Genomic DNA, 20,929 nt, shown 5'->3' on the forward strand with positions numbered 1-20,929 from the left:
ATTAATTTCAATTCAGTGAAGATATAATCATGTATTATGAATATGACGGTAGTCTTTATTAATTAATTGATTTAATTTAAAGCTCAAAATACCTTCATTTGTTATATTTTTAGCCGATATTGCAACAAACAAAAAATATATTGAAATTGAAACATTTGTCGTTTTAATGTAAACTTGTAGGTATACCGTTTAAAATGATCTTCATTTTATTGACACTAAATTTTGTAATGTTACAGAGGTCATTACACATGCTAATTAATAAATAATAAGTCGTTAACATTATCAAAACAGATGTACATGTGTTAATATAACTAATTTATAATTTTATTTATACTTCTTCATGAATATTTTTTTGTGGCAGATTACCTCTATGCTGTTGGTCCATACTTTGTAATAGCATAAAAAAATAGGCACCGATAGGTACCAAGACACAATTTGGGTCGCTGAGCCAACAGAGTAAGTAAGGCACATTCAGAATGAACCGCTTGGTTACGCAATCTAAAAGGACCAAGTAGTTTTAAAGTACCCTATTGAATTTAAGAATTTTTGACATCTATACTTCCATACTATACTAATATATAAAGCTGAAGAGTTTGTTTGTTTGAACGCGCTAATCTCAGGAACTACTGGTCCAAATTGAAAAATTCTTTTTGTGTTGATTAGGCTATAGACCATCACGCTGCGACTAATAGGAGCGAAGATACAATTGAAAATATGGAAAAAACAGGGCAGGTATAGATCATAACTTATATCTTCTACCCACGGGGACGAAGTCGCGGGCAACAGCTAGTAAAGAATACGATTCTAATGATAAAAATCGGTTTTAGTGTACGCGTACCGTTAAGCCAGCAATCCGATTTGGGTTGCAGATGAAATCAAATGAGGAGAGAGTTCCTCATTGCCTTTTGGTAAACTTTTATTACTTGTCAAAAAGGTCTTTTTAGAACGGACAATGTACAAATGACAGATAAATACATAGATTTGTTTCCTACTTAATTATTTATTTGTTGTTGATTATATTATTTAATCTTGTTATTTCCTTATTGAATTACTATAATCATTGTTTTAACTTATCTCTCTCCTAATTTAAACACTTATTTAACAAAACGAGCGTATTTGTCCTGGGATCCATATGCAAATTATAGAAAATAAAATTAGGAAACTACACAAGTAAACGATATAGTGCCAGAGCCCTAAGTGGAAAATAGTTAATTTTCCTCGATAAAAAAGAACCGATGAATATTAGGTAAACATTGTTAATGTTACAACTAGCAAGGAAATCCATTTATAAACAGATATTTTTAACGGAATTTTAATAATGATAACGTTGTTACATAATAGAGATTACTTATTAAATAAGTAGATAAATATAAATGTAATTGACTTCCTATGTGTAATTAAAAAGTGACTATTAATAGCCAACTACTATTCTCATAGCATTTTATGACAATAGGTTTTTTTTCTGATGGGAAATCATGAAATGAATCTTCCCGCTTTGATTTGAGCGAAAGGGAGTGTATACGGTTTTGCGGGGCATATAATTTAGTAATGTAATGTAATGTGAGAGAATTAAAGACTTTGAATTGAATTGAATTGAAACGTTTACAGAATAAAACCCTACTGTGTTCCTTTCTTCACCGGTCGCCCTTTATGTTGAGAGGCCGTATTAAGTTTAGAAATATCCCGCTGGGCTAGCATTATTCACCAACTGCTATCTGTCATTAATTTATAACTACACTATTCTGCACCATGAATTTTGCATACAGAATATTTTTAAGCATTAAGTATATCATTATATTCCACCTTATATCCTATTGCAAAGCATACCTATATTTGCAAAAGACTTCATATGAATAAAATATGAAGTAAATGAAATTTAATTCACTGAAATAATTAAAGTAATACGGGGCATTCAATTAGTGCAGTCATCAACATAAATAAGATTCTCGTAGTTATTAATTGGTAAAACCACAGACCTAGTATATTAGCGATTATACCTATACATAATTTATTAATGACTAAAAGTTATATATTTCGCCTACCTATTTTTAACAAATCGACTAAAATACATTCCTAAACTAATTGCCTAACCTAAATCGTAATGGACATCGCTATACTGTCAGCCTGACAATGTTTCCAATTTCCATCCCTACGTATTTTGATTCGCGTACATCTTGCTACGGAAACATTAATTAAATTTGTTTTTAATGAAATATGTATTGAAAATCCGCAATTATGTCTGTGATAGACCAAGAAGGGGAAGCAGAGGTGCTAGATGAAGAGTTTTTGAACTTCAGCGGTGATGGGGACAATACATGCACGATTTGTCGCGCTGAATTCCTTGATGCTGAAGATTTGAACATTCATATGTCACAAATTCACAAAACTACTGACAATAACGAAAATACTATTCTTCCGACAGGTAAAAGCTGTCAGTTTTGTTCAAAAACATATACGGATCTGATAAATTACGCGGAGCATTTCAGAGATGAACATTTACTCAACATTAAGTATTGTGACTTCTGTTTTCGTGCATTTAAAGACTCCGATGACCATAGAAGTCATGAAAAAAGGCATAGAAGTGCTGTTAATAAGTCGTCCTTCAACTGCGCTCACTGTAAAGCCAAATTTGGTAATACATCGGACTTGAAAAGACATGATTTTGAGCACCATGCTAATGATACCAATGTTTCCGATGGTATACCCATTCATGAGGTCCTACCCTTCTTAAGTGCAGTCTTAAATATGAAAGCAACTAAGTTTATAAAGTTCCTGTCCATGAAACATGCTTTGTATGCCTGTGTTGGCTGCGAATTTGTTTCTAAAGATGTAAAAGAGTTTCTCGAACATTCGAAGAATGAAGATTGTACATCATATGTGTGTAGTAAGTGTGCTGTAGTGTATAAAAAGAAGTTTAACATCGTACGGCATATGATCAAAGACTGTAACGGAGTCCAAGGATCTGGAAAGACCGTAGTGTGCCCGGAATGTAATTTGGTCTTCAAAAAGTATTTATTTGCGAAACACAAGAAGAATTGTAAAGTTATAAAATGTTATACTTGTGGTATATACTTCAAGACGATGTACGAATTGTCTGAGCATCAATCGAGTGAGCATCCGCTTTCAATTGAGTTGAAAACTTGCAAATATTGTCAGAAACAATGTGTTGGTAGCATAGCTTTACAAAAACATGTAATTAGATCACACAAAGGAAAACTGCATTTGTATAAGTACCAATGTGTAACCTGTAAAAGCATTTACAAACATCCGCAGAACCTATTCGGACATTATTTCAGCAATCACAAAGATTTAGATCCGTATACATGCAAAATATGCGACAAGAAATTTCATATACGAAAGAAGTTTACGGTACACATAAAACTTGTCCACAAATGCATTGGTTTCGTTGAATTTGATAAGAATTATCATGTGTTCTTTACGGAGAAGAAGTCTGCGAACCCATTTGTACCGAAGAGCTTGTATTCTGCAGAAGAAATAAATAATATGAGCGTGGATTCTAATAAATCAAAAAATGTAGGTATGTATCAATCAGAAATGAGTATTACTGAAACCGAAGGCAACGTAACGGAGGTCGAAAAGAAACGTAAACAACGAGTAAAACGTAAACCGAAACCGAAACCGAAACCAGCGAAGAAGAAAGAAGAATTGGTCAATCTAGAAGATTCGTCAGACGATGAACCACTCATAGCGATACAGAGAAGATATCTAAAAGAAACACAGAAAGTTTTTCCAACGGAAATCAATAAAAAAGAAATGACAAACGTCAATAAAAAGCGTTTTACTTGCAATATATGTAATAAATATTGCTATACGTATCAGAATTATAACCATCATATCAGCCTCCACTCCGCTAAAGATTACAAGAAATGCATAAAATGTTCCAAAGTTTTCAAAAGCAAAGAACAATTGACTCAGCATATAAATAATGATCATTCAACATCAAAACTCACCGAGACTTTGAAAAACTTGCTTGAAAAGAGGAAAAAAGGTCAGAAATTAACCGATGACCTGCCCATGTCAGAAAGATTTAGACGGACAATCAAAAAAGCTGACAGTGTCCCATCAGACTCATTTGCAACAATATCAACGGTAGATACAGGATTATCGGTCAAAAATTTCCTTGAAAACTTTACACCGGAACCAGTTTCAAAAGCCGTTCCAGAGATAGATCATACGGTCTCTTTGAAAGAAGTTGTGGGACCAATAAGAGAACCGGCAATAAAAATGACTCGTTTTGAACCGAAACCGATGCCTCAGTCAACCAAACTGCAAATGCCTACTCGCTTCAAAGAATGTTTTTTAGAAAGAGCTTCAGCTATCATCAAAGTAGTCCAGACACCGGTAACTTACGATGAAGTTACACAGACTGATGATTATGATTACACAGAGGCTGTTGAAGAACAGCAAGAGAAGAATGAAGCTATTCCAGAAGTCGCTGAAGAGATTATGCTGGAAGGATCTGAGGATACTTCCAAACTAGCACAGATTCCTCACAGAATTGTCATACCCAATCTTCCAATTGAATTCAAGGATATAAGAATAGCGCATCTCTTGCCACAAGCTCCCTACTACAAGATTGTTAAAGTCAATGATGTTTTACAAATACAAGGTGAAGAACATTCTGAACCGGAGGCACCTCAACCGAAATCTGGTACTATCAATCTACCAGATGGCACGAAATTCGTTAATACAAACCCCTTAGCACATTTGCTGGGTGAAATGAGTGTGGAGAAAGTTCTTGAGCCGATCAAGAATAAGTATTATAAGCCGAAACCGAAGAATTTTCAAGGTATGTTGGCTGAGGCTTTGTCGAATCTTGATAAACCGCCGGTTAGACGGAGACGAAGGAAACTTAAACCTGATGTTAGCTTGAATTTGAATTAATATGGTTAAGTAGACCTACGGTTATCCGGGGCTAATCCGTCACCCCCTGTAAAGCTATGTGCCTAATACTGTTTAATATTTGACCAATCTAAATAGGGTCTTAGACAAATCTGTCTAGTCCGTTAGACAGATATCCAAAAAATATTGGACACGTATTGTGTATTTTATCTCGTAAACGAAAAATGGAGGCCATACAGCGATTTAAAATCTCGTGTGTCGTCACTTACCAGTACGCCTTTTTAAGAGCTTTTTGCCTTGTCTTTATGTGAAGAAATTAAAAAATACGTATTCAATCATTTTTGGAAAGTGGCTGACGGACTAAACCGATTATTAGATTAAGACCCGATTTTTCAATCGCCCGATAACTTTTATCTGAGGAGTAAATATGGCCATGTGACATATTTTCTATACAAAAGCTGTCAAAACGTCAAACTTATTCATCAGATTTAAGTTATCTGGCGATAGAAAAATCGGCCCTTAGTCAAATATCCTATTACTGCAGGTAATAGGTCCCAGTTGTACGCGGTACTATTAACATTTTAGATAATCGTACTAGAGAGTATTAAAAAAAAAACATCTTGAGTATAATAAAATCCTGATTACAGGACGGCTATAATTCAAATTCGATAGGCCGACATAGCCTTGTAAAAAGTTTGTCGGATAACCGCGGGTCTATTATACTTAAAAATGGATTTTAAAACTGTTGGCTTAAGTTTGTAAATGTTAAAACAAGAAATTAAGTACTCGCACTTTCTTGAGACCATGAAGTTTTAGATAGAAATATAGGTAGGGCATCTCGTATAAGCTCAATCACGATCACGAATCCACGATCCGCGATCAAAATCCATGATCGTGTAATTTTATATAAAACTCAATATTAAAACAACCCTATGACAATTACTCGCATGACAAATCTTTAGCTTATTTGCAAAGACAGATGTAGTAATGAATACTCTCACTTGACAATCAGATTTTCATATCCCATTTTTCCTAGCATCAAATTCTCAACAAGCGAAGCTAAGAACCCTCTGATTAAGTCATCAATATTAAATTTCAGTTAACTTTCAACCCCCACTACTTTTAATTTTTTTTAAACGTAGTGGTTTCTTAGTTTTACGCGAATGTTAGACATTGAAATGAACATTAAAAAAATGAAACTACTTTTACGGATTTTATCGCGGTTTAATTTTTGATTTTAGTTCCCGACGTTTCGACACCTTTGCACATCACGACACAGTGAGCTAATACTGCGTAGGTCGGACTACAAGTAATTAATTAAAATATGAAGGTAGAACGAGCAACATCTTCTGTCAAGACGAACACCATCTCAGTCTGCCCGTGCCCATGATACCTGCAAAGGTGTCGAAACGTCGGGAACTAAAATCAAAAATTAAACCGCGATAAAATCCGTAAAAGTAGTTTCATTTTTTTAATGTCTCAAACAAGAACATAATTCACCTTTTAATATAAAAATAACTCTATTAAAATCTCTTAATTCGTTTGGAACTTACACAACTCTTTTTGCGCCGGGGCTTAATAGTAAAATATATTTAGTCCTTCAAATAAATAATGAAAATTAATAGATCTGAAAAATCTAAATACCCACGTTTTTAAATGTCACTCCTTTCAAATTCTATCAAAATCGGTCCACTCGTTTTTTTAGTTGTAAATTGCTTTGTCATTGGGTTTGAAGCTGCGTTGAAAATTTCAGCCTGCTAGCTTATCGGGAAGTGCCTCAAAATTGAGTTGCAATAATCCAACCGGAACGACAAACAAACAAGAAAAGTGAGTGTATAAAAACACATTGGTCTGGGCCCCAATTCTGCTATTTACAATGGCCGATGAGTGAATGAAATTTAGCTTAAAATGTCAATTTTCGTATTCTCTTAACAATTTTTCTACACAATAATTGGAAATTCTGTACGGGACGGTACACTCATGGTCAATACAATTAACTACCAATTATTGAATTGGTAAAATGCTTAAGAGAATAGGAATAATTTCAAATTTAATCCAATTGCCATTCATTCATCGGCCATTGTACACAGCAGGATCGAAGCCCTGGGCTATTGCACCATAACTTTCACAGTTTTACGTTAACATTGTTGAATATAAATGTATTGTAATGAAATTATTATTACTTATGTTTAAAAGTAGTTAGTGTTTAGTTATTAACAATTATATTAGACTGTATATATTAAATAAATTGTTTTAATGTTATGTGGGTAGTTTTAATTTCTTCTTCCCTATATTTTGATAAAATCAGAGAAGTATTTAGAAAGATTTTTTTTATAGCTAATTTGTCTAAGCCTTAACAATCAAACAATAAAGTTAGATCTCCCATTAATCTATGCCCGCAACGTCGATCTTAATTTTTAGCTGAAACACATTTCCTGTGACACCAAGTATCTAGCTATCACGGATCATGAGATGCAGGCCTAGCGAATGACGGACTGACAGACAACCGCGCCTCAGGCAAAGAGTTCATTTTTAACTTTAGGATACGGAATCCTTAATAAACTTTGTCATCATCAGCCCATATTCGTCCACTGCTGGGCTCCAATTCATCGACCATTGTAAAATAGCAGAATTGGGGCCCTGGACATATGTCTCTCCAATTGCACGCCATCGAGATCTATCTTCGGCTGCTCGCATCCAGCTCCTGCCAGCATCCATAAACTTTATGAATCACTTCAATTCTGTGCTGGTATAAATTTACTAGTGCGGGAGGAGTGGAAAGAAGACAACATACGACATAGCGTTTATCGGCATCTCGCTTTATCCTAACGGATTTGCTAATATCGTCATCGGCCTAGCCTTTTCCCAACTATGTTGGGGCCGGCTTCCAGTCTAACCGGTTTCAGCTAAGTACCAGTGTTTTACAAGGAGCGACTGCCAATCTGACCTCCTCAACCCAGTTACCTGGGCGACACCTGATAACAACCTGGATTTGCTGGCGGCTCCCGCCATGCTGAGCTGGGCGCAGTCCTCCGCGGAGGAGAACTCTGAATACTGCAGCAAGGTCTCCAGGTGCAGGCGTAGCATGTCCTGGCGAGTACGATATATAATAAGCCCAACCACACATCATCTCATCATCTCAGCCTATCGCCGTTCACTGCTGAACGTAGGCCTCCCCCAAGGCCCCCCCGTAGGCAACCACACGAGATAAACGAATACTGGTTTTTTAGGTTTACGCGAATGTTAGCCATTGAAATGAAACTACTTTTACGGATCGCGGTTTAATTTTAGATTTTAGTTCCCGACGTTTCGACATCTTTGCAGGTAACATGGTCACGGGCAAATTAAACCGCCATGAAATCTGTATAAGTAGTTTTATTTTGTCTTTCAAATAAGTCTTTCAAATAAGCCGTTTTCAGGAACTTTTACTCGATTTATCGTTACAGTAATTTACATTTCAATGAAATGAAGAATGTCAACAATATTACAGGGGTTCATAAGAATAAGAATTATTTATTTGCACAGAGCATAAGTACAAGAGATGACAGAAAAATAAAAACAGATCAATCATATTCTATTGGAAACAGGTGTACAAATTTTGTATACAGTCAAACTGAAAATCCTGTTTAAATTAGATTAAAGATTTAAACACACTACATTACAATATAGAATCCACCTTAAAACTTTTTGATTTTATAACTGAGTCCTACACGGTGAGAATATTTTTATGACGGCCAGAAGAACTTGGTAGAGATCTTTACGTAGTCTAGATATTGTTCGACAAAGAAAAAAAAAATACAACACAAATTTTATACCTATTGCAAGTCAATGTGTGTCCGTGACGGACTTACGTTGCATTGTCGTCCAGTCAACCTCCTAGTCGCGTCTAAAGAACGTTTTACTTAAAATCTATCAATAAACTTCTTTTTTTGTTTTGGCGGGGGAATCTTCATGGACACCCAGGCTCTCGGGCGAGAGGACGGGTAGTGTCAAACTCTTACTGACTAAACCAAAAATAAAGATGATCGAATGATTGATTTAATAAATAATAAATGCGGACAACATCACATACATTGTTCTGAACCCAAAGTAAGTTGCTAAAGCACTTGTGTTATGGAATTCAGATACAATGAAGGTACCAAAAACACCCAGACCCGAGACAATGTAGAAATGTGAATTTTTACATTGACCCGACCGGGGATCGAACCCGGGACCTCAGAGATTGCGACACCTTGAAACCGGTGCGTACGCCACTCGACCACGGAGGTCGTCGTTGAAACCTAAACGCCGTGTGACGTCAACCGCGTTTAATAGCGACACTTGGAGTTACATTGAGTTACTACAAACTTTATATACACGGTGATTTTTTAGTCGTCTTACAAAAGCAGCCCAGTTCATGTAACCAATGACTAGAACATGTTCATGATAAAAAAATAGTATTTATGAGATTTGAATAAATTTAAAATGCAATTTTTATTCAATATTATGATGCAATTCGTAGTTTTTTAGAAACACAGCTCTGTTGCGAGCGCGGTCCGAGCCTTGTAACAATGGTGAAGCGCGCGGGCGGCGGCGTTTTTATCATTTTTAAGAGTATATTTTAGATTTCTCTTGTTTAATTTTTCTTCGAACTTATTGTCTTAGTTGAAGATAAAAAAGAATCGCGCCTAGGGTATTTTACGTCGGATACATGAACTGGGCTGCTTTTGTAAGACGACTAAAAAAAACACGGTGTATATTTACAAACCTGCATGCCGTCATCCTTCTGAGCTTCGCCGAGAGCCATTCTGACTAACACCGGCTCCGACCAGTCAGCGGGACCCCTGCCCGCTACATACTTGCCTAGATCTGAGAGCTCTGCCGCTGTGGACAATGTTATTGGGTTATTTGATTTAGTATTTGGTAACAAACGTTGAGGTCATCTAAATACTTAATAATGGAATGTTAATTGTCCGCGATGAGCTAGCATGAAAAGATTTTTTTTTCTAAGAAAACGCCTTTCGCCCTGTTTATTTGAATCTTGAGTCGCGGGGGTTTCACAGACATTCAAGTCACACGCACAATGTAAAGACAGCCAGACTCAGAACAAGCATTCGTGGATCACACAAATGTTTGTCCTACACGGGGATTGAACCCGCGACACGTCTAGCGCAATGGGTTTGGCGTGGTGACCTCATCCACTCGGCTAAAGATCGTTTATTTGTAAAATGTTCATGTTCGGGTCGGCTTTCAGTCTAAACGGATTCAGCTAAGTACCAGTGTTTCACAAGGAGCGACTGCCTATCAGACCTCCTCAACTCAGTTATAATGAATGGGTGACCATCTATGCTATAACGAGTTCCTCCGTGTTTCAGGAGGTGGGCAAAGTCCTCCCAGACTCTATATACTTACAATTAGGCAGATCTTGTAGAGTGTTGAGAGCTGTAGTGAAAGCTAGGGTAGCACCGGGCGCCCAGCCCACACGAGAGTGTCTCGCGCGGCAGACAGAGAGGTCCGATCGTCTTTAATACTGCACGCCAAACCAAACACGACGTGTTAGTTCGAACCCGCGTAGGACAAGAATTTGTGTGATCCACGAATGCTTGTCCCGAGTCTGGGTGTCTTGTGCATGTGACTTGAATGTTTGTGAAACCCAACGCGATACAAGCATTAAATTCCTTACTTCGGAAGTCGTTTTTTTTAAACCAAAACTATACGTCATGTTAAAGCATACTGCTTCCTCTCCTAAGTTATTGGTGTCCGACAGGATCCATAATGACCTTTGACTTGTTATTAAAAGAACAGAAGAAAAAAAATGTTACATATGAAAATTCTAATAATATAAATTATCTAAAAAAACATTTTTTTGATGTAGCCTGCTTTCGATCCCACAGCTAGGCAAAGGTCTCCCCCTTTCTCTTTGAAATGCCGTTCGGCCATTGTAAAGGTGGTTGCTTTTGATGAAATACTGATTAGATATTAATTAAATTGCTTTTTTAAACTGTGAACGTATTACAAATACGGCTTTTGTGGTGTGAAAATATTGTTATAGTTGTTTATGAATGGTTTACTCGGTATTTATCGGGATTGCGTGACTAGTTTCATACCCTACCGGAGTCCTTAATCATGATGAGCGCACAAAAAATACCTTCTAACACCTGTATGTAAATATCCCATGTTGGCGATCACGATAGGTCAGTCATCATCATCCACAGCCTTTGTCCTCCCATTGCTGGGCCTCCCCTTTCTCGTGCCAATTTCTCCGGTCCTGTGCCAGCCTCATCCAGACTCGACCCGAGACCTTTATCGACCCATATTACTCACGGATGATCAAAACGCGTGAGTAAACCGTTCAAAAACAATTATAAATCGATATTATAATAACACATTGTTATGTCAAATGAAAAATTAAGTTTTGAGGTTAGAAATATAATTAAAAGCAGCCATTTTTGTATACTGTAAGAGTTGAAACGAGATAACTAGTCAATATATTTATTTTTATTTTTTTGTATCCTAGTTAATTTAAACCTTTTGACTTCTAATCATGAATACACAACTTGAATACTTTGCTTGTAGTTAATATATACGTATAGTAAAACAGGGTGAATAGAGGTATTTTTAGGGTGGATAGGAACAAAGTTTTTAAAGAAATTTGGATGTTTTAACAAGATAAAATATAATGATTATAAGAGAACTAGCTCTTCGCCCGCGGCTTCGCCCGCGTCGAGGTCGGTTATATCGCGTTTCCAACAGAACTCTTCAAAAGTCCGGGATAAAAACTATCCTATGGTCTTTCTCAAGGTCACCTCTATATCTGTAAACGTAACGCGTAACAGACAGACAGAGTTATTTTCGCATTTATATTAGTAGGGATTCTCAAGTATTTCATAAAATAATTTGTGTCTACGTTTTTTTATATAAGCAAACGCTCGCGTCACCCTGGAAAAAACACAATTTTCTATTGACCCCGTTTTACGGTATATTGCTCAGGGCGTATTGAATTGACAAGTCAAAGTCACGTCACTTGTCGAAGAGGAATGTCATTCACATACATTTTGTAGTTTTCTATTCTAAAGTTATAAACTGTCTATAGTAAGGCCAACGTGATGAGATAAAGAATGTAAACACATTTTCAGGGGTTCATAACATTTTTATTTGAATAAACTATTATAAAGTTCGAATTTTGACAAAAATTAACGAATAAATGGATAATAATCCCTCGCTATCGCAATGTAACTCAGTAACGGTCCGCTGGTTTACGTTTTTTAGCTCGTCCCATTGGCCTTACTATGCGCCAAGCCAGTTATAGTTTATTTTGTAATCATGCCTGTTGGTCTAGTAGTTAGTGGTTCTGACTGCTATACCGGAGGTCTTAGGTTCAAATCCCATCCAAGACATAGATTTTTGGGATGAGCACGATCACTTATTGTGTTTCTGGATGTAATTTATCTAAAATATGTATGTTTATCAGTCGTCCAGTACTCATAATACGAGCTTTGCTTAGTTTGAAACTAGATGGCGTTGTGTGATAGTTGTGGAATTCATGATTGTGTCAAAAGGTATATTGACATGGTAGTCTCATTTGAACTCAGAAAACCAACTATTGTTAATAATATAAGACATTAAGTAAACAGTTTTGAATTTAATAAAGAATATTTTGAAATATTACCGGTTTCAAGGTGTCGCTAGCTCTGAGGTCCCGGGTTCGATCCCGGGTCGGATCAATGTAAAAATAAACATTTCTACATTGTCTCGGGTCTGGTGTCCGCATTTATTTATTTATTTAGTTTGTGAGGTTGACACCCTTGTCCCACGGCCGCCATCTTGAAAATAGTGCCAATTATAATTCTTTTTTTGCGATACATCTCTTCAGTGCCGTATTATCCATAAAGCACTTTAGGCCAGTGCCTAGGGGCCCACTATGACTTGAACCAAGGGGGCCCCCACTCCTTTGTTGCCTCGAGGCCTCGGGGCCCCTGGGCCCCTAGATCCGGCCCTGCATCAGATTTTTTTAACCTATTAACGAATATAAAAAGGCCAGTCTAAGTAAGACTTGACTGCACTGACAGCCAAGTGGTTGAGGTGCCAAATATCACCGACGTCTTGTAGTTTCGTCAGATCTCTCGCGTAGGACAAGCGTTTGTGTGATCCACGAATTCTTGTCCTGAGTCTGGGTGTCTTGTGCTTGTGACTTGAATGTTTGTGGAACAACCGTGATACAAAGTTTAAATTCCTTACAACGGGAGTAGTAAAAAAAATAAAAGCCTGTGCCACCAAGCGGCATGTATTTATCGACCAGCTTATGTCAAGTGTTTTAGTGTCGTGAGGTGACTCTAAATGTTTGGCTGCTGCAGACCTACCTTCAGTGTCTGGTGCGTCTGCTTCAGCGGGCGGTTCTTGCTGCAGCAGGGCGGGCGGCGGCTGCAGGGCGGGCGCGGCCAGCAGCGGGGCCGACACCGGGACCAACTGGTCGCCCGTCGACACTGACGCGTCGTCTTCCATTTCTAGGAGGAGGAAAATTGAATAGAAAACAGATAAAATTTAAACGGTTCTAGAAACAGTAATTGTAATGTAATGATTAAAACAATAGACAGATTTTGATAAAAATGCTAGAAATTAGCGGATAGAAGCTTTTGTTGAATATTGATTAAGAAGAAACAATAAAATAGTTTTTTATTCGTATTTAACAACTGTTGTGTAGGCTTCGAAATAAGCCGAAAGCTCTTAAGACGCAGAACGCATTTAAACTGCAATCCAATCGCAAATATCACTTCAAGTGTAGTTTGAATACCACGACTGCAACAGGACGACAAATTAAAGGTACAAGTTGGCAGCCGACCGCAGGCGACAACTGCAGACGACATGTCGCAACGACACTACTGGTTTCTATGTATTTCTATGAAATTCCCTCCGTAGTTAGCGACATGAAGCTAGCGACGCGTCGCCGAGCGTCAGATGTCAGTGTCGCCCGACCGCAAATCAGTAGTGTCGCTGACGCCGGAGCAACAACACGTCGAGCGTGTTTCATTTAAACGACAATACTCTCTGAATTCTTTCATATCGCTTTTCAAATGGTTTTTGATCAGTATTGAATAAGTTCCCTCACTTGCTCTGCGTTTAATCATAGGACATGTGGCTTGTCGTCTATTTCTGTATAATAAAAGCAAGTCATCATCATCATCTTCCTCTTCTAATAAAAGACGTAAAAAATTGCGATCACTATTCTCAAACACGTCCGACATCTTATTTCACGGACCGCTCGGAATCAACTGGATGCCATCTGCAGTTGTCGTCTGCAGTCGGGATCGAAATCATGACTGCAGCGACAGGACGCAACGACGTGTCGCGACGACATGAAGCGACGACATGTCGTCTGCAGTTGTCGCCTGCGGTCGGCTGCCAACTTGTACCTTAAACGTGCAGTCTTATTACACACCGAAGAATTGAAATGACTGACAGACTATTTTTAAAAAACAAAATATTGATATTTCTAGTCAATCTAAAAAAAGACTAAAAAACATTGAAATACAAAACTAGTCGCTAAGGGCGCGGTTCAAAAAATGACATTCCTATGGAGAGGAACCGGCAAGAAACTCTATAACAATGAAAAAAACAACAATTTAAATATATATACCTGTATCAGCATATAGTGAAGCCTTCATCAGTTGCACATTATGGCTCTGTCGATGTTCTAAACGAGCTAGTTCACTCGTCGGGCTCTTGACGCCGAACGCTGAAACAATAACAATATTTAGGAATGACTGCACGGATAACCGAGTGGTTGACTTCACCACGACAAACTGTGAGCGACGTGTTAGTTCGATCCCCGCGTAGGACAGGCATTTGTGTGATCCACGAATGCTTGTCCTGAGTCTGGGTGTCTTGTGCATGTGACTTGAATATTTTTGAAACTTAACGCGTCAGAAATACTTTAGAGCGGGTCGAGTCGTCGCTATGGGATATATACTTAAATTATATCGTACATATTACCTATATCAACTGAAAAGTAACATCATTATGACTAGGTATCTACCAAAAAAAATGTTTTTGGTCGTTAAGGGATTAGTTTTTCGCGAGGCAAACTGATTCAACAAAATCAGGTCATGATTAAGGACTCCCGTTGGGTCCGAAACTAGTCGGGCGATCCCGATAAATTCGCGTGAGTTAACCGTAGCATCATTTAATAATGAGGTAATTTGTTCTAAATATCAGAATGCTAGGACAAATGTTTGTGTGATAAGCACGATCATTTGTTCTGTGTCTGGTTATAACTTATCTAAATTATGTATGTATTTAGAAATATATAAGTACTAGCTGTTGCCCGCGACTTCGTCCGCGTGGTTAGAAGAAATTGCGACTATACCTAGAGATTTAAACTATCCTATCTCTCAAGTTGGATCGAACTGCACATGGTGTGCGAATTTTATTATAATCGGTTAAGTGGTTTAGGAGTCCATTGAGGACAAACATTGTGACACGAGATTTATATATATTAAGATGTTTATCAGTTGTCTAGTACTCATAATACAAGCGTTGCTTAGTTTGAGACTAGATGGCGTTGTGAAATACTGTTATTATATTTAAGCTAGCTATAACCAAGACTTTGCGTGGAATTTAACAAAAATATTTGTACACCATAACACGAGAAATGTACCTATAAGATGAATGGAATAATTGTTGTACCTATTCTGTTTTTCTACCCAAAGGTTGACTGGTAGATAATGAATCGCGGCATTAAGTCCTCGTTGTGTACCACAATAATTGTACTTGAAAGTTGAAATAAATAAATAATTGCAAAAAGCTTGTCAGCTAATGTTAATCAATAAATAAATGTTGTTTATAATAATTATTAACAATAAATGTTTGTCCGTAGCACCAGCCGGCCCTAGAAGCTTCTTACTTGGTTGGCGCGGGACACTACAACGCGGCACACCGCGTACTGCTGGATGACCTCATGCCCAGAGCTGTGTTAGCCGGTAAGCATGTAGTATTCTCATAATAACTATCGTGAAACTGATTCATTATTAGAGCGAAGCCTTTAACAACCAAAATGATGTCCTCCGTGGTCGAGTGGCGTACGCACCGGTTTCAAGGTGTCGCTAGCTCTGAGGTCCCGGGTTCAATCCCCGGTCGGGTCAATGTAAAAAAACACATTTCTACATTGTCTCGGGTCTGGGTGTTTGTGGTACCTTCGTTGTATCTGAACTCCATAACACGAGTGCTTAGCAACTTACTTTGGGTTCAGAACAATGTATGTGATGTTGTCCGCATTAATCATTTATCAAAATCAAAAGTAATTTATTAAAATTAGGCAACTAAGTATCACTTTTTGAAGTTCAGATTACATTGGACAGCACCCAGTTTCACCCACCCTTCACCGCTTCAGCAGAAAAGAAACAACATCGCCTATCCGTTAATATCTGTTAATTTAAGATGCCTGTCTTGTGCATGTGACTTGAATATGTGTGAAACTAGCACGACACAAGGAATAAATAGCTTAGAGCGCTATAGGCTTTTTCAATAGTCTGTGCTCAAAATAATTATTACGGAAGTCTGTCCGGGTCCTTTGTCTGTAATAAATAGATGCATGCTACAAATAAATTGTCGGAAAAAGTCATAGACCGGTAGAGTGAAAGAATTGAATAGGGATCTTTGCCCTTCAGTGGTAAATTAAATAGGCAAAAAAAAAGCTTCAAAATTATACAAAAACATATCCACAAATTGCCATACAAACAGACTCTACTCCTTATTTTAAATAAAAATTTGACACGTTATATATATTTAATCATTTCCCCAGATGATCTACAAAGCATAGCGCCCTTACTCGAGCGTATGAACGAAGCCGCCCAAAGACACGAGGTCAGCGGCTGGGAGAGCGGCGGACAGGCGTTACATCACTATCTACACGTCTGTGATGAGGTACGACACTAGTTATATACGATGTTTTGTTATTTAGGTGGAGAATTTATTTATTATTTGTATTGCATAAATAATATATGTGGTAAGAGATAGCTTTGTTGTTTAATAGTCACTTTTATATACATTCCGAGATCTAGAAGTTAATGTGAACATGCGTGCATGCATAGAAATAGTCATGAAAATCTTTCGGTACAAAATGTTGTTATTAAAATTGTTATTTCTTGTTGAATACGGAACCCTCAGTGTCGCGAGTCCCACTTTCACTTGACTGGTTTTTTTAATATCAGATTACTCGAAGCTTAAGCGTTTTCTTTAAAAACATGCACTTTGTTCAAAAACTAATCGTTTATTTTTGCATACTACATAATCTATTGTTTGAAGAAAGCCTTCCGCAAGCCAAAGAGTAACTTACCCTTTAAAAAACATAAGAAATTTGAAGCAATATTTTTCTTTATACGTACATGTATTTTTTGAGCTTCAAAAACTCAGCAATCGCTTCCTTTTCTAAAGTCAAGTAAATACATATAATTTCGAATATTTACTGATCTAGTACCAAAATATGACTTATAACGTCTGTTTGTACTTTTCCCCCCTAGATCCTGGGCCTAGCGTCGTGTTCAGACGCGGCGGGCGTGGCGGCGCGCCTGGAGGCGCTGCGGCCGCGGGTCGCCGCCGCCGCTAGGGCCCTGGGGGCCTTACAACCTAAGTAAGCACTCTTATATGTATATTCAAGACTAGCTGTTGCCCGCGACTTCGTCCCCGTGGGTAGAAGATATAAGTTATGATTTACACCTGCCCTGTTTTCTTCACATTTTGCATTGTATATTCGCTCCTATTAGTCGCAGCGTGATGGTTTATAGCCTAAAGCCTTCCTCGATGAATGGTCTATTCAACACAAAAATATTTTTGCAATTTGGACCAGTAGTTCCTGAGATTAGCGCGTTCAAACAAATAAACAAACTCTTAAGCTTTATATATTAGTATAGATTATACTTACTATTATCAATTTGTTTAGGTAGTTAACTAAAGGTAAACAATCTTGGTGTGCATTAGTACGTATGTACGGTCTTGGTACGTACCGCCTAACAGTCGATGATAACAATGCAGACAAAGATACATTTTTTTTGCATATTTTATTATCGTTTAAACCTTCGCTGAAGTTAGGGTTAGGATATTGATCGTTTTCGTTTTGTATCGATCGTTAACAAGAACACCAGGGCAAATTGACCTTGTGCGACGTGGCGCGGGTCCGATCCAGAGTAGGACAAGCATTTGTGTGATCAACGTATGAATATTCTTAGTCTGAGTCTGGACGTTTTAGTGCATGTGACTTGAATATTTAAGAGCCTCCCGTTTCACAGGGATTAAATTTCTTAACGAAGAGTTTAAAAGACATAGATATTGACATGGTTATTTCCCCGCAGGAGCGCAGCCGGGCGCTTCGCCCGCGCGGAGATGGGCGCGCGACTAGTACAGTGCACGCTGGCGGCCGGAGAGGCCGGCGCCCGCCTCGCCGCGCTGCTGAGGGCGCTGCGCCTGCCGCCCGGCACCACGCACGCCGCGCACTCCTCGGTCAGTCACACACTAGCACCCCCTCACCCCCTGCAGGCGACGCCCCGGCCCGAGACACTAGGAGTCAGCTTTAAATGTAGAAGGAATTAGCTTATTAAAGGATAAAATGACTCATTATTTCTACAAGTGAAGACCTGTAATTGGCTTCTTGTTAACTTGACTGTGTCCAATCTAAATGTGTTTAGCTGTAAGTCTTCCGTATTAAATAAATAAATAAATGAATAAATGCGGACAACATCACGTACATTGTTCTGAACCCAAAGTAAGTTGCTGAAGCACTTGTGTTTTGGAATTCAGATACAACGAAGGTACCACAAACACCCAGACCCGAGACAACGTAGAAATATGATTTTTTACATTGACGGGACCTCAGAGCTAGCGACTCCTTGAAACCGGTGCTCACGCCATTCGACCACAGAGTTTGTCAAAATGAAAGTAATATAAAACCTTTCTTTGCAGATAAGTTCACTACTAGCAGAGCGAGCGGCCGAGTCTTGCAGTATCTCATCACCAAACTCACCACCAGCCCCACAACGAGCCGCCGCCAGCTAATCACTAGATGATGATAACACGGTGATAGACTATACCATCACTTTCTATAACTCTGATCAATGTGAAAATAAGGGATATTAGACAAAGCCCATAAAAGCCTTATACAGTAAACAAACCGCTATTTTACACAAGCTCAATGACTTGTCGTACCGAATTATTTAAATATAACTACTGGGTATTCAATATTATATGTAGATATATCAATTTCATTTTCATTATCGTTTTTCATTTTTAATCCTTATGTCGCGGGGAGTTTCACAAACATTCAAGTCGCATGCACAAGACACCCAGACTCAGGACAAGCATTCGTGGATCACACAAATGCTTGTCCTACGCGGGTTCGAACTAACACGTCGTGTTTGGTCTGGCGTGGAGACCTCAACCACTCGGCTATCCGTGCAGTCATCTTTGTTTTAAACTATATATAATAAAATCTTACGGCCATTTAAAAGTTGATGATCTAAAGAAATTGCTTCGCGAATCTGTTGATCCGTGGTTGTTAACTGTATGTGCTAGTGTTGCACCCTGGTGGCTGAACTTTGCACTATTATCCAATATTAATGATTCATCTGACAAGTCCCGTGAGATGCGTGCGCGCATCAAAACACAGGCGTGATCAGATGATACGATTTCATGATTGATCCACATTTTAGAATTTGAAGGTGACTTTCCAAATAATTATAAACGGTGTATATTAAGTTAATTGTGGAGTTAAATTAAAATTAGTAATAATAAGACGTGTCAAAATCAATCAGTTTTTCTTTCAAAGAGACAAATGAAATATGAAATCTTTGTACTTCTTAAGGCCGATTTTTCAATCGCCAGATAACTTTTATTCGACGAAAATGTTTGACGTTTTGACAGATTTTGTATAGAAAATATGTCAAACGGCCATATTTATTAGTCAGACAAAAGTTATCTGACGATTGAAAAATCGGACCTTAGAGTTATTAAAAGTAAAATAGGGTTCGTTTTAGTCGATTTCAAAACAAATACGATTAAAATTAAAATGTATCACGAGGGCAAAGCTGCGGGCGACCGCTAGTCAAACATAAATTTGAAAAAAATTGACTCCAAATTTTGTATTTCAAATAATTAAGATCCAGTGTCTCTAGTTTAGAGAAATTTCTTGTAGAGCCTGTTGCCAATGAACCGAAAAGACAGGACAAGCATTCGTAGATCACACAAATGCTTGTCCTACGCGGGGATCGAGATTCCGACGTCGGTTCCGATAAACCACCTCTGTTACATCAATAGCCATCAATCAATGGACGATGATGATGACAGTTTAAGTTCACATTGGCTTAGATACAGTGACCTGAAATATTTGTTTGTTTGTACGCGCTAATCTCAGGAACTACTGGTTTCAATTGAAAAATATTTTTGTGTTGAATAGACTATTTATCAGGGAAGGCTATAGGCTATATAACATCACGCTGCGACCAAAAGGAGCGAAGATACAATGGAATATGTGCAAAAAAACAGGGAATCTTTGCGGGCTTCCGTTTACTTAACACAAAAATATTTTTTCAATATGTAAAAATTGCTCCTGAAATTAGCGCGTTCAAACAAACAAACAAACTCTTCAGCTTTATAATATTAGTTTAGATTCAAGTAATTTTGATTGCTGATGCTGCGCCCCTACCTTATCTTACGGTCCCTATATTATCTTTAGACCATCCTTCTCGTATATTATTATGTTTTGGTGTAGATTAACTCAACTCCTATGATTATAACTATTAAGATATTTATATTCGTCGAGTCATTTGTATTCGTACATGTACTAAGTAATGTGATAACCTAGACTTATATTTATCATGATCTTACAATTAGAATTGCTTCACCACGACTTATCCAGAACCGAGAGACCCACTCAATTCGCAAGTTCGACAAGAATATCTTAATTTGCATCATCGATCCTAATACTAACTAACTAACTAAGCGAAAGTTGCATAATTGTGAACAATCCATATTGTCTCTCAGCGTAACGTTAACGGTCACTCATCGAATTAGCAACCTCGGTAAGTGTTGCTTAACTTAATCT

General features: G+C 37.9%; 3 protein-coding genes and 1 long non-coding RNA gene across 6 annotated transcripts; 2 read left to right on the plus strand and 2 right to left on the minus strand.

Moving 5' to 3' along the window:
- Window positions 1-3,555: 3,555 nt before the first annotated feature.
- LOC113508746 lies at window positions 3,556-4,905 on the plus strand. The gene has a single exon (XM_026891827.1). It carries the CDS (start codon window positions 3,556-3,558, stop codon window positions 4,903-4,905), a length of 1,350 nt encoding a protein of 449 aa, XP_026747628.1.
- Window positions 4,906-7,838: 2,933 nt separating this feature from the next.
- Window positions 7,839-10,380, minus strand: LOC113492287. Its single transcript, XR_003400484.1, has 3 exons — window positions 10,255-10,380; window positions 9,611-9,726; window positions 7,839-7,953 (listed from the first exon to the last, which is right to left on the minus strand). It is a non-coding gene; the product is annotated as an uncharacterized LOC113492287 (long non-coding RNA).
- Window positions 10,381-12,851: 2,471 nt separating this feature from the next.
- On the minus strand, window positions 12,852-15,080 carry LOC113492273. The gene is made up of 2 exons (XM_026869711.1): window positions 14,477-15,080; window positions 12,852-13,346 (listed from the first exon to the last, which is right to left on the minus strand). Exons 1-2 carry the CDS (start codon window positions 14,730-14,732, stop codon window positions 12,862-12,864), a joined length of 741 nt encoding a protein of 246 aa, XP_026725512.1. The 5' UTR covers window positions 14,733-15,080; the 3' UTR covers window positions 12,852-12,861.
- LOC113492274 (nuclear pore complex protein Nup98-Nup96-like) lies at window positions 13,306-19,110 on the plus strand. 3 transcript variants are annotated; one of them, XM_026869713.1, is made up of 6 exons: window positions 13,306-13,390; window positions 15,716-15,818; window positions 16,640-16,761; window positions 17,358-17,467; window positions 18,186-18,333; window positions 18,793-19,110. In XM_026869713.1, the coding sequence occupies exons 2-6, from the start codon at window positions 15,797-15,799 to the stop codon at window positions 18,883-18,885; spliced, it is 495 nt and encodes a 164-aa protein (XP_026725514.1). In that variant the 5' UTR covers window positions 13,306-13,390; window positions 15,716-15,796; the 3' UTR covers window positions 18,886-19,110. The 3 variants fall into 3 exon arrangements, with proteins under 3 accessions (XP_026725514.1, XP_026725515.1, XP_026725513.1); XM_026869714.1 differs by lacking the exon at window positions 13,306-13,390 and adding an exon at window positions 13,446-13,662; XM_026869712.1 differs by lacking the exon at window positions 13,306-13,390 and adding an exon at window positions 15,373-15,605.
- Window positions 19,111-20,929: the final 1,819 nt, after the last annotated feature.

Source organism: Trichoplusia ni, chromosome 3 (genome assembly GCF_003590095.1).
Source record: "Trichoplusia ni isolate ovarian cell line Hi5 chromosome 3, tn1, whole genome shotgun sequence".
Taxonomy (NCBI): domain Eukaryota; kingdom Metazoa; phylum Arthropoda; class Insecta; order Lepidoptera; family Noctuidae; genus Trichoplusia; species Trichoplusia ni.